The 14013-nt window shown below is 36.0% G+C and overlaps 3 protein-coding genes across 3 annotated transcripts; 1 reads left to right on the top strand and 2 right to left on the bottom strand.

Annotated features, from left to right (window-relative positions):
* Nucleotides 1-1586: 1586 nt before the first annotated feature.
* On the bottom strand, nucleotides 1587-1970 carry LOC140988509 (uncharacterized). Its single transcript, XM_073457511.1, has one exon. It carries the CDS (start codon nucleotides 1968-1970, stop codon nucleotides 1587-1589), a length of 384 nt encoding a protein of 127 aa, XP_073313612.1.
* A 2642-nt stretch (nucleotides 1971-4612) lies between these two features.
* Nucleotides 4613-9642, top strand: LOC140987587 (E3 ubiquitin-protein ligase UPL5-like). The gene is made up of 3 exons (XM_073456153.1): nucleotides 4613-6501; nucleotides 8391-8980; nucleotides 9131-9642. The coding sequence occupies exons 1-3, from the start codon at nucleotides 4806-4808 to the stop codon at nucleotides 9392-9394; spliced, it is 2550 nt and encodes an 849-aa protein (XP_073312254.1). The 5' UTR covers nucleotides 4613-4805; the 3' UTR covers nucleotides 9395-9642.
* A 464-nt stretch (nucleotides 9643-10106) lies between these two features.
* LOC140987270 (uncharacterized) lies at nucleotides 10107-11287 on the bottom strand. The gene is made up of 2 exons (XM_073455717.1): nucleotides 11130-11287; nucleotides 10107-10806 (listed from the first exon to the last, which is right to left on the bottom strand). Exons 1-2 carry the CDS (start codon nucleotides 11142-11144, stop codon nucleotides 10300-10302), a joined length of 522 nt encoding a protein of 173 aa, XP_073311818.1. The 5' UTR covers nucleotides 11145-11287; the 3' UTR covers nucleotides 10107-10299.
* Nucleotides 11288-14013: the final 2726 nt, after the last annotated feature.

The raw sequence follows: 14013 nt of genomic DNA on the forward strand, positions 1-14013 counted from the left end.
TGTGAGAACCCGAAATTTTCGAATACAATCAAAGGGATGAGACAAATTCATTATGCATGAAATGTCCCTTGATATACCAAAGTGACTCTTGGTGTGAATGGATGAATTTATTATGAAAGAGATGACCCTTGATATACCAAAGTGACTCTTGGTGTGCATGGATGAATGAATGAACACAATTAATACTTGCTTGGAATGCAAGGGGTTGGCCATGAGGAATTTCAAAGGGCAAAATCTCACCTATAAATACACCATTGTATGTTGAAGAGACCACACCTAAAATCATCACAAAAATTCATCCCTCTCCTCTTCTCTCCTCTACTCTCCATTTCGACGTCTAAGGCAAGAAGAAAAAGGGGGAAGGCTTCGTGCAGTCCGAGTGATCAGAAGATACGTCGAAATGCTGCTGGATTTGCTTCATAAATCTAGGCAAAATACTGCAAGGTTTCGGTCACCGTCTGACCGAAATTCAACGGGAGTTGTACTTCAGGACTTGGCAATTTCGAAAACTACACCTTCGAATTCGGTAAGTGGGTTTTTGCTATGTATTTCTTTCTAATTTAAAATTTCTATAAGTATGACATGCTTGTATGTGTGTCAAATCATTTTCGAAAAATGCTATATTATGTATTATAAAATCTCGATCGATGTACGATATGTTCTTCTGGTCTCGACGTTCTTTGAATCTGCTGAGTCCTCTCATAATTCTGATAAGTACTGTTTGATGAATCTGATTTTGTAATACACTGTTATGATTCGAGTTGGATATGGAACGACGATTGTAAATTCTGTTATGGCCCCCATCAGTGGGTATAAAACTGTGTTATGGCCCCCATCAGTGGGTATAAAACTGTGTTTTGGCCTCACCCCTTAGAGGACTAACATATGGGGGACAATTTGACCATGGATGACGAGATGAATAACAGTGTTCCGTTTGTTCTGATCTGATCTGTTCTGAATTGTTCTGATAAGTTATGTTTCACCCTTCGAGTCTGATTCGGTTAATGTTTGATATGATAAGTTTTGAAAGTCTGTTAAAAGATGTTTTAAAATTATCTTTATATGTATTTGTGGTAATCGATCGGCCCCTACTTACTGAGTGTTTCCCAAAGCACTCACCCGTTACATCAATCCCCAGATAAAAATGAAGAACAATGGAGCGAGGAGGAACATGAGACGTTCTGGGGCTGGTGATCGCACCAAAAGATTTAGACTCAAGACTTTGTATTTATTTCGCTTCCGCAATCTTGATGTATTTTTATTCTATTGTCAAAGTAAAGACAATGTTTTATTTATGAAAAAGACTGGTTTTTGGCATTTCGATACGAGGCTTAATTGTTTTCAAGTAACTGTTAAACAATGTCGGATGTCACCGACGCCTCGGTCTCGGGGCGTGACACTTATCAACCATCCATGAATTTAATATACAACTCTAATTTGGGCCACCAAAAATTTCAAAATTAATACATATGAGCGACAGATCAACGATCGGAATGGAGAAATAAACACACTGAGATACAAAATATATGTTTAGAATTTTATTCAATTTTTTTGAAAAAAATATAAATAAAATATCAAATGTTTTACTACAAACCATGGCCAGGATATTCGTCAAACGCGACAAGTCCTCTCTGAGCCCCTCGCTCCTGGACAATGGCGGCATACTGCTTGGACTCAAAGCCATCCGTCACCTGAATCAAAACCACGTAACTTGATTGTGCAAATAAAACTTTAACAACTTCGACAAATTTCAGCTCGCTGTTCGTGTATTTGTTGTATTCGTCCACCGCAAAATTCGCGATATTTACGACCTTAGGATCGTCGCCTGTTAAATTTGTGGTTAATCCACTGCCATCAGCGACATCGTCTAACGTCTCGATGCTTTTCAGGCCACCGAAGATATCGACAACAATGAAGGCCGCCAGCAAGAATTCAATGGTGATGAGAAATATGTCGACTTTAGTCGCCATTCTAGTTTTTTTTTTTTTTTTTTTTTGTGAGATAAGTTAACGAATTTTAATGTCGTTTTTATGGTTCTTTGCCAGTGTTATATATTTTCCGATTCTAATTTCTTGAATTTTGGAGATATTTGTGTGATCACGAAAATCCCTTTCATTTTTTGGTAAGTTTTTATAGTTGTTTGACTCCCTAAACATTTTTACTAAATAAAACGGATCACGTTTTTCAATGTAAGAGATACACATATTGTTTAGGGTTATCATGCATGTATTCAGTATTCTTAAAATCAATGTAAGATGATCCCCGAACCACACACAGTTCATGATTTACTCGATATTTTAACAATATGTTACATCGGACTCAAATCAGATTTTCAAGTTTTTTGAATGACTGGTATTTTTGTTGGCTTAATTTTTGTTATTTATTTTGTCAAGAAAATTAAAAAATATTGGCTAGATATGGAAGATGTGTAGATAACGGAAGAAGATATTTGTTTTAATATATTTCGCGATTTGTTGAAGATATGATAAATATGTTGAAAGATAATATCATGAAGATATGAGTTTACATATATTTATTCTATTTGAAAAGATTAATTCTATCTTTGATACTCTATAAATTAGAATTTTGATTCATTTGGAAGGTTATCGAGTGTGGCCATAGGTTGTGGAGGTCTGCAATAGTTGATTTGTTGGTTGTTGATTTTATCTTCTGCGTTCATTTACACCTCCAGGGAAAGAATGTGAGTTATATCGGTAATATTTTTTTTGCATAGATCAAACACGAAGAAAACGTATATCGGTAGTTGTGTGTGATGCAACAAGATTTTTCCAGTGTCACATAATTCATTATGTGTTCTGAGTGTTCGCATTATTGCTCATGGTATACACACATTAATTCAAGCCTTGTGCTTCATTCATATGGAGAAGAAGATGACGTTTTTGATATATAACAATACATAGTTTCCAAAGAAGTTTGAGTTGACATATTTTGAAGATGAGTGTTGCTCGTCAAGAGGAGTCTACCAAATATGTTTATCGCAAAAACGTCGTAAAAAGATATAATATTTTAATTTTTTTTAAGTGTTTATATAATTGTAAATTTTGAAATTTAATGAATTTATTTTATATCTAAGTGTGACCACGTATAGAGGTGTCAATTCGGGTGGGTCAGGTTGGTGTATAGTACTATTTAAAAATTGTTCAATTCGAACTTGACCGAACACGAACCTGATCAACCTGACTAACCCGATTTTTTTTATTTGTTTTAATTAAATAAAATTAAAAAAATAATAATATTTTAATTTAAACATAAAATAACAATTTCTCTCTAATAGATATGATTTAAATTTAAAAGTCTAATTGTAGAAAAATAAAATATATTTACTAAATTAAATAAACAATTGTTTAAAAAATAAAAAATGTACAAAATAAATATTAAATTAAGAAAATTTAGGATATAAATATACAATAAATATTTTTTTTCAGAAATACAATATATAAAAATACAGGAAATATTTATTAATTATATTTTTTTAAAAAAATTAAAAATTTTGGGTCAACCCCGACCCAACCCGATCAATTTTTTCGGGTCAACTATCGGGTCCAACCCGATATGACCCGAACCCGAAATTTCAAACTCAAACCTGATTTTTTTCGAGTTGAACCGTATCGAGTTGGTGGTCAGGTCTGATTTCGACACCCATAACCCGTATATATAAGTCTTTCTACTGGATTACGTTATATTCGCTATATATTTTATTTTTTTTTCAGTTTTAATTATGAAAAGTGGACAAAAATAAAGGAAAATAAGATCAACAATATATAAATATAAGATATGAAATATAAAAATAGACTACAGATACTTGGACTGCGTTCGTTGAATTGTAAATTACTTATATATATATATATATATATAATATAGTGTATATATACTTACATATATATAATAATTATATGTATAGTGCTATAATGAATTGTAAAATGGTTAGTGTACAATCTTTGAAAAAACAAAAAACACGTGTGCACGTCATTCGTCTTTATACAAACTTCTTTTTATATTTGGGCTCAAAGCTTGTGATCAAGATTTTTTTTCTAATTTGACCCAATTTCTAGATTGGGCTTTAGTTCGTTTCCTAGTTTGCAAGAGTCGGATAATTGATATGAAGAATCACATATATTTTCTGTTAAGGCCCAATAATCTAATTTGACCCAAATTTTTGTTAACTAATTTTAAATAATTGGAAAAAGAATCTTTTCGCATATACATGTCAAAAGATACTCAAAATTTGCTTGCTTATATTTTGGGTTTATTTCTATTTATTGTTTTTTTTAAAAGTCATACAGTTCCTGAAAACGTTATTTGAAGAAATATAATAATAGCTACTACGTGTATATTAATTCAATTTTGATTTAAAACATATAATTATTCGGAAGTGAGAAAGAAAGAAAGAAATGTTTAAAAAAAAAGAAAGAAAGAAAGAAAGAAATAAATAAATAAAAATAATAATAATTTTTTAATTATTTATTGCATATATTATATAATTATTAAGGGTGACCCTAAAAGGACGAAAGTATCCGCGGGAATGAGTATCTAAATGGGTAATTTCGCCCACATAGCGTTGCGTTTCACACACATATATACAGCCCACTGACTGCCAAACCTTCGTCACTCTCCTGTTTTCACACACCGAGACACACACGCGCACTAGTTTCCTTGTAAATTCTTTGGCAATTTCTACTCAAATTCCGCGCTGCAAAAGAGGTGGTTTTTCTTCCTGTGGCGGACGGGGTTCGGATTCCATGGGCACAGGCCCGCCGTGAAACCCCCCTAGTTCTTGCCCTCAAATGTCGTCGTCTCTCTCTAAGCGCAAGCTTGACGATTATGCAGACAACGTTGTTTTCTTTGTAAACCCTACAAGGATGAGAAAGGACCAGACCGTTCTCCCCTCGTCATCCGATTCCGCCCACTCCTCCCGCACCCGATCATCCGCCGACGGCTCCTCCCGTCTCCAGTTCTTTGTCCGTATGCTTTCCGACCGAACCCTAGTGCTCCAGGCGCAGTGTACCGACACAATCAAATCGATTCATGAGAAAATCCAATCGATCACCGGTTTGCCCGTCATCGAACAGAGACTGATTTACCGTGGCAAGCAGTTGCAGTGGGAACAGACTTTGGCCGAGTGCGAGGTACAAAAAGATGCAAGTTTGAATTTGGTTGGCCGAATGCGGAGCACCGAGCACCCCCAGGCCTGGCAGCTGATCAACGATGTTGTTTCTTTGATTTTCTCTCTCTACAAGAACAATCCTCCGGCACCCATTCTTTCTGTGCCTCGCGCAAAAACTGTGAAATCGATGCTCCTGGAGTTCTTGACTATGACGCCGCACCCAGAGTCCGACCAAGCCTATGGACACCTGCAGATTTTTACTGCGTCCTCTGCTCCAGCTGCGCTGGTGATGCTATATATGTCTTGCCATAAACCTAATAGGGATACTGCGGAAGATGCCATCAGACAGTTTATTAGTTCCAGTAAGAATGTTTTGCCTAAGCATACATATCATCAATGCGTACCCATAATTTTAGACTTCTGTAGGTCGTTGAGTAGGGCGGCTGGAACTGGTGATCCCTTGTATATATTATGTCGTGGTAGTTTGGCAGGCATAGTGGAATGCATCGAAATAGGAGAAAATAAGGGATTGATTGGACTTCGTGACATATTCCCTTTTGTTAGTGAATTGGCCACCAAGCTATTGCGTGATTTGGCTTTGAGTATGGAATCAAGCTCATTTGTGGGGCCTTCTTTGAGTGATGTGAGGGATTTCACTGCAATTGTGGTTCCTGTGAGCAATGAGATCATGAGGCACGATGGCTACTGTGGACCTATTAAAGTTCCCTTATGTGTGGAACTCCATAATTTCCCAGTGTGTTACGCTAAGGAGATTGCTCTTTTGCATGGGATTTTTGTTGACTTAATGAGGGAAATGGATAAGTGCTTGGGTAAAGTTGAGGAGCATGTGAACTTGATGATGAAACTGGACCCTGACACTCTTTTCTTTGGATGGTGCCAATACCTTGCTATTCTGAAGGAGCTTAATTGTATTTCAAAAGTTTTTTTTGGCTGCGTAGAGGAGTTTTGGGAGATCATGAAGCATAGGAAGATTGCATTGTGTTACCTCATTGTTAAGTTTGCCAAGAGAAGTGACGATCATAAATGGATTCTTGAGCATAAGGAGGTGACCAATTTTGAGGCAAGGCGTCATTTAGCAATGATGATGCTTCCTGATGTGAAGGATGAATATGAGGAGATGCATGAGATGCTCATTGACCGAATGCATTTGTTGTCAGAATCATTTGAGTACGTTGCAAATGCAGATGCAGTATCTTTACGTGCTGGTTTATTCATGGAGTTTAAGAATGAGGAGGCAACAGGTCCTGGTGTGCTACGAGAGTGGTTTTTCTTGGTATGCCAAGCGATATTCAACCCTCAAAATGCTCTCTTTTTGGCTTGCCCTAACGATTGTCGAAGGTTCTTTCCAAATCCAGGCATGTCTTTGTTCACTCTATACATGAGGATTCTTGGCTATTTATAGCGCTCCTTGTTTTTTCCCAACTTTGACATATCTAATTAATAGTCGAAAATATAAGCAAAATAGAGCTATGTAACATCACACTTTGTAATTTTCCTCTTTATACGTGCTAATTACTGTTGACAAATCAATTTAATTGTACTAGAATAACGAACTGAGACAGAATAAGTAGCCATTTTCTGAACTTTCAAGGTTGTGGCTGTTGGCTGTTGGCTTTTGGATTAGTTTGATGTATGATCAAAACGTTCAATCCCTAGTATACTCGGTGTGTAGGAAATCATGTGAAAACACCTTGGTTACCTGATGAACGTGAAAGAAAATGTAGCGAATAGCTCTACCTGCGATATGCGAACCATAACAGTAGAAAAGCCTCTGTAGTAACTATACAAGACAAGACCAATCTTGAGCCTGAGGGTTGAGATTGTGCTGTTACACTGTGCGACGCAATTCACTATACATGCATTGCGGAGGAAAGGTAATCACTTGAGCCAGTGGAAGACGTCATATTAATATAAATTGCACTATTTTGAAATCAAAGAGGTGCACTCATTTTATATGTATATGTTTTAACAATACTGAATCTTCTGGACAGTTTGCTCTTGTAATTTAGTATGAAAATAATGTTAATGATATGGAATAAAGAAACAATCAAAAAACGGTGCTTTAGTCGATGTACGATTTAAAAAAAATTGAATTACACCATTAACACTCTTTATAGTCCGTATAGTGGCTGATATTCAGTTGTAGAATTGTAGAACTGCCAAGGCTATATATTCGATTATCATGAGTTGCAAGTCGGTGCAATTATTGGAAATTTGGAGCGATAATTTTACCTACCGGTATCGTGGTTGAAATTTAGTGTTGGGATTGATGCATGGTTTAGAAGTTCTGAGATGTACCATTATTGGCTATGACATTTGATTTTATTAATAGATCTATGTTGTACTATTATTAGCTATGACATATTAATACTGCATTTGGCATTCAATCCTACCATCAGTTTTTTAAGTCTCACTCCTTGGTTGTCTTGGAAACCTTAAATTTCTCGTCTTCACTCGTGTGATTTTGCCAAACCAAGAGATTCTCCTTTGATGTAGATGTTTGATTTCTTGCACTTCGTGATAATTCTGTACTTGCTTAGATTAGGTTGATCAGTTGTACACTTTGAGTCATCATTTTTTTTTTGCCTTCATGCTTCGCCTGTTCTTTTAAAAATTGATGACATCTTCAAAAAAAATTGGTTTTATGTAAAATGAGTTGTAAATTCATTTATGAATGCTTAGAAGTTACCTCTCAGTTATTTAGAAGGCTTACCTTTGGCATCATAAGATCTTATATGTTTTGAACTCCCTATGTGGCATGGTTAGGGCATACTATATGTTAGTAGATGCTTCAAGTTATCATCAATCAGCACATGTCTGTTCATCACAATTTACAGTTTCAAGCATTTTAGATTCTGAAAATTGTAGTTTATGTTACAGCATTTTACAGTGTCAAGCAGATTTTTAGTTCAGCTTATCAAGATGCGTGCAACAATTTGACATTCTGTGATCTTGTATGGTTTGCCCCCCCCGGGGTGTTGGCAGCACATTATATATGTAACCTTGCACTGGAACTCCCATTTTTGCTCTTTTTATTGACATTAATCCCCAATTTGTGTCCAGTTTTTGGATCATTCTTTCATGCTCTGGACTTCAAATTGTTTCTCTTTGTTGTAACATACTTTGAATTTATGCCTGAACAAGTTGGAAATTGATTTTAGACCGTGTGCTTCTTTCGTTTAGAATGTGGATAAATTCATGATAAGACTACTAATATCTACTCTATGCTTTGTTTTGATTGCAGCATCCAAGATGGATCCTTTGCACCTCAAATATTTTCGTTTCTCTGGCAGGGTAATTGCGTTAGCCTTGATGCACAGAGTACAAGTTGGCATAGTATTTGATCGTGTATTCTTTTCGCTGTTGGCTGGATATGGTATTTCATTAGAAGATATTCGAGATGCAGACCCCTATTTATATAGTAGCTGCAAGAAAATTTTGGAGATGGATGCTGAGGCTGTCGATCAGGATGCTTTGGGTCTAACCTTTGTTCATGAAATCGAGGAAATGGGATCGATGAAGATTGTTGAGCTGTGTCCTGGTGGGAAAAGCTTGGTTGTGGATAGTAAAAACCGGGAGCGTTATGTTGATTCTCTAATTCAACATCGCTTTGTTGTAGCTATTTCGGAACAGGTAGCTCATTTTGCTCAAGGTTTTGCTGATATAATGAGCTGTCGGCAGCTCCAGAGATCTTTCTTCTACTGCTTGGAACCGGAAGATCTTGACAGGATGCTGTATGGCAGTGAGAGTGCAATTTCGGTAGATGATTGGAAAGCAAATACAGATTATCATGGCTTCAAAGAAACAGATTTTCAGATATCCTGGTTTTGGAAGGTGGGTACCCCATGTTCTCACATGTTTAACTTATATTCTTTCTGGTCTGGTGTTTCTGGTACGTGTCAAGAATGTATATGGCCTAAAAGTTTCTTATGTACTGGCAGTCTCTTATTGTTTTAGTGATATAACTAAATTTCATTCCTTCAGATTGTCGGCTGTATGACAGCAGAGCAGAAAAAGGTTCTCCTCTTCTTCTGGACCTCGATAAAGTATTTACCAATTGAAGGTTTCAGTGGTTTGGCTTCTCGACTTTACATCTATAAGACATCCGAGTCGCTTGATCGGCTGCCTTCCTCACACACATGCTTTTACCGGTTATGTTTCCCTGCTTACCCTTCAATGGCCATGATGCGAGATCGTCTTCATATCATTACTCAAGAGCATGTAGGTTGCAGCTTTGGGACTTGGTGAGATCAAGCTGCAATTTTTGATACTGTGCTTGCAACTGCACATAAAGATTTGTATGTAGTTGTACATGATAGATGAAAACTCTTTTAATTATTTTGGAACTAGAGTCTAGATGATGCATGACAATGTCGTTCTCGCATCTTTTCTGTGATAAAAGATTGTTAATTTCTGTTGTCTATTGTTTATATGTCTATTGTTTATATGAGATAGTATGCAGGTCAACAATGATAAAAGTTTCATTAGCATTTCTAGATTCTTGTTCTTTAGGGTGATCCCTTTCACTTAGTTTTGCACATCTTTTCAGTGATATGGCCCACCCCATTTATTGAACTAACTAATTACCTTTTTTGTTGTCAGATAAAATATAGATTTTGCGCACTTGGGGTTAACAAGATTTTACAACTTATCAAAATGTTAAAGTTATAATTTTAGTTGTTTATCATTTTGGCGGTAGATTGTGGTGTGTGAGTGTGTGTGTTCCTACAAAAACCATCCCAACAATTTATGCAATGTGTCATCACTTGCAATATAACAAGAATGTGCAATTTCATCACACACTATGTATATATTATCCATGTAAACAATTTTTTGTTAATTTAAATATATGGATGGATGATGACATTGCATCAAATTATTTAGCAGGCCTTTTTATCCAGGAAAAAAGAAAGGCTACATTTCATAACTTCCGTCGCACCTTCTTTAATTTGCAACTGGCTAAGTACTTATTAGGACCCAACAAAGGCCTGAAATAGCTTTCCGATTTAAAACCACAATACGCAAGTACAAATTTCCTTACATCAAACGGGCAATAAATTATAAGAAATACGAATAAATAGATAACAAACTTAAACCAAACTTCGGCCCGCAGCCGGAAGGATCCAACACTACTTCCCACTTCATTGAACACCTCACTCCTCAGTTTTCTGAGCTGGAACTTCCTCCCCCGCTTCAACCGTGGCTGCTGATTCCTCCACCGGAGCTGGAGCCTCTGGCTCAGCCTCAGAGGCTGGCTCGATGGTGGCTTCTTCCTGAGTCTCCTCAACAGCAGCCGGCTCCGCCACCACTGGATCAGCTGTTGCCTCTGCAGGCTTTTCAACTTCGGCCACAGCTTCTTCATGAGTCTCCTCAACAGTAGCCGGCTCTGCCACCTCTGGAACAGCCGTTTCCTCTGCAGGCTTTTCTGTCGAAACTTCTTCCTCTACAGCTTCTGCTGCTGGGTGATCATCTGCCACGTCTTTCTCAGGTTCTGCTACAGGAGCAGCTGGTTCCTTCACCGGTGTTGCAGCTTCTATGGTTTCTGTTACTTCCGTTGGTGGTGCTTCCTCCGTCACCTCTTCCTCCGCCGCTTTGTCTGTGGTGGCGATCACATCCTCTGTTGGAACAGACTCTGAAACTGGGACCTGAATCGACTCCACCTGCATAAACACCAATGTTGTTGTCTGTGAGTCATATAAAAGGCAACTCAAAAGAAAATCTGATCATATATACATAGATCAAAAGGATCACTACTTCGATCACAAACCATGATATTATTTTCTTATCAACAAAGATCCTAATCTGGATTGACATATGATTTGATCATATAAATAGCGAATGCAGCTCTTATACTTTCTTAAATTCATGAGACGGCAAGATCAAGATTCAAGACCACACTCATGAAGTGTTGAATCCTTGCACGCATGCAAACTTAAACAAAGGTACATCGATTCAAATGGTGAAAAAGTTTGAAATCCAATACCTCAGCTGTAGCCATTGTGCTTTTGGAAAGTGTTTGAAAGAATGGAAGAAGTAGGAGATGGTAAAGGTCAGAGAAGAGATGAACCGCAGTAGCTTTGTTTGTGATTATTTGGTGATATGAAACAACGGGTTTGAGGGGGTATTTATAGGGGATTTAAACCCCCAATACTAACTTTAAATAATGATAGAGAAATGGTAGAAGCTAAAAAGTAAGAAAAAAAATATATGTCCAATAGAGGAAACGTTAGTGAATCCTGGTTGTAAAAGGTTTTGCTTCACGTGAAAATGAAAAAAATATTAAAAAGTAGACAAGTGTTGGCCACTATCATTAATTGTTGTTACATAAGGTTATAGTACGTAAAAGAATAAGAATACGCTGTTGTATAAAAATTAAGGGTCGATTATATAATGTAATAAGAATTATAGCATGTAGAGGAGTCAAGATTTTCATTCCGTGCGTGGATATACAATATAATTAGAATTATAATTGCATATGAATTATAGAATGAATTGAAAAATAACATAAATTTTACAACTTTGTCCCTTTTTTCTCATCTCCCATTTTCTAAATTGAAGTACTTTTATGGTATATATGTACTTAATATACTAAACTATGATCTCCTCGGTTACACACAATTCACTTAATGAGTTGTGATTTGGGGTTTGTAATACCCATTCAATCTCCTTCCTTTGCTCATATATTTTTTGAGTAGACCTCTTGTGAGACGGTCTCACGAATCTTTATCTGTGAGACGGTCAACCCCACCGATATTCACAATAAAAAGTAATATTGTTAGCATAAAAAGTAATATTTTTTCATGGATGACCCAAATAAGATATCCGTCTCATAAAATACGATCCGTGAGACTGTTTCACACAAGTTTTTGCCATATTTTTTTTATGCTAGCTATTGATCCCACACTTAGATTTATTACTACGTACTGTGGATAGATTATGATATATTATAATACAAAAGGAAGGGTGCTTTTGAATAGGCAATGCACATGGTGGAGGCCAAATCACATTACCCTCTTCACATCCCTTTTTTATTTTTCTTGAATAGCTTATTCTTTGTTTTGTGCGGTATGGCATGTGGGCAACCATCATCCTCATCACGCTGTCATGTTAAGCCAATCTTATAGGACAGATACATAGCAATTATAGTTTTCTTTTTCTTAAATTTTTTTTAAATCTATTTTCACCAGAGCATATATACACATGAGATTGATGTACGATGCTGAATGAATATAGGGTCTTTTAAATTAGAGTGTACATGAAAATCATTACATATGAATTGAAATGATGGACCGTTTTCATACCATGTGGTCTTAGTGGCACAATGCTTGTTCTGTCGGAAAAGGAAGAGCTTCATATATAATTCATCCACATTGAGCCAAACATGAAACGCAACGACTAATTTATATGTAATGATGAGATAAAGATCAAGAAATGTGTATGATAAAGATGTTATAAATCAATAAATATAAATAACATATCGATTTATACATCTGATTTATTTTATAATTTGAGTTAAATATTAGATGAAATAGAAATATATTATCAATTAATGTCTCATCTTAAGTCTTATTTAATTAAATAATTATTTTATATTTATATGTTTTTTTTAAAAAAAAAGAAAGATTGTTAACAAAGAAGGCAATCAAATCAAATCAAAGGGGTCTGACGTGGGGTTACCATTCGGTTCTAGTTCGAATCCATTAACTGTGTCGGACCCATCGGATGCTTTAAATACAGTACACTCGTGACATGGGTCCCGTACGCGTGGCGCATCACAATCGCCACGTCAGACCCTCGGACATATAATATTTCCTCCGTGGGTGAATTTGAAGGTAAAAAAAGTTGATTGAGATATGAAGGAAGGGCGGTGGATGGGCCCACGGATTTCTTGGCAGGAGCCACTGATATGATTCCACGTGTGAAATGATCGGACGGGTATCCACTTGCATGAAATGAATTTCAATGCGGTGCTCGATTTTAAGCTTGATTACGATTACATTTAATAAATTTATTGATTTCAGTAACCAATTTTTTATATATTACATTTAATCGTACCAGTTACTGTAACATACTACCTGAACAGTTACTGTAACATACTACCTGAACACACATCATGTTCTATAATATTGTTTTAACAATTAAGACGTTCTTGTGTTTCATTGACGAAATTTCTAGTGTTTGAGGCCTTAGATGCTGCTGGGAATAGGCCTAAGCATTGTTTTCTATCCATTCTTGTTTTATTCATGTGCTTCTATATTTAATGTATTTGACACTTACTTCTTCTATATGATATATATATTTTTATGAATACAAAAGGCATAACATTTTTGTAGAGTTGATTTCCAGAAGAATACATCATTTTGTATCAAAAGAGATTATAACATATCAAAATCTGCATAACTTTCGATAGGGGGTCATTTAATCATATTTTGATAGATTCATTCAACTCTTATTTCACATTAACATTATTATTATATCATTGAGCTTTAACAATGGCTAAATTTGTTGGACTTTGGACTATTGAGTTTTTTTTTTTTTTTTTTTTCATTTTGAATGGAAATTAGATAAGTATTTTATGAGTAGTTAAGTATGAAATGAAAAGTGTCCCACAAAAGAAAATAATCTTAGCATTAGTGAGATTATATTGAGTTACACTTTGTGAAAGTGTAAGAATGATTGATTAGGAGGCTCTCTCTCGTGCCCTTTCTATTTGTGTCTTAGTCTCTTGGTGTTCTTCTCCAACCCGTGATAAAATTCAGGTACTTCTTTATTTCGTCGAAGTAGTACCTTCGTGCTAGGTTATTAATAGTTGTCCTCTTGTATCCTGGAAAACATTTGTCCAGCTTGATCTACGAAGCACATATCAA

This window comes from Primulina huaijiensis, chromosome 11 (assembly GCF_012295235.1).
Source record: "Primulina huaijiensis isolate GDHJ02 chromosome 11, ASM1229523v2, whole genome shotgun sequence".
Taxonomy (NCBI): domain Eukaryota; kingdom Viridiplantae; phylum Streptophyta; class Magnoliopsida; order Lamiales; family Gesneriaceae; genus Primulina; species Primulina huaijiensis.

Coding starts and splice junctions, on each gene's coding strand:
- LOC140988509 (XM_073457511.1), bottom strand. CDS start 1,970: ATGGCGACTAAAGTCGACATATTTCTCATCACCATTGAATTCTTGCTG.
- LOC140987587 (XM_073456153.1), top strand. CDS start 4,806: ATGTCGTCGTCTCTCTCTAAGCGCAAGCTTGACGATTATGCAGACAAC. Junction 6,502..8,390: donor AAGGTTCTTTCCAAATCCAG/GCATGTCTTTGT, acceptor TTTTGATTGCAG/CATCCAAGATGGATCCTTTG. Junction 8,981..9,130: donor AGATATCCTGGTTTTGGAAG/GTGGGTACCCCA, acceptor TCATTCCTTCAG/ATTGTCGGCTGTATGACAGC.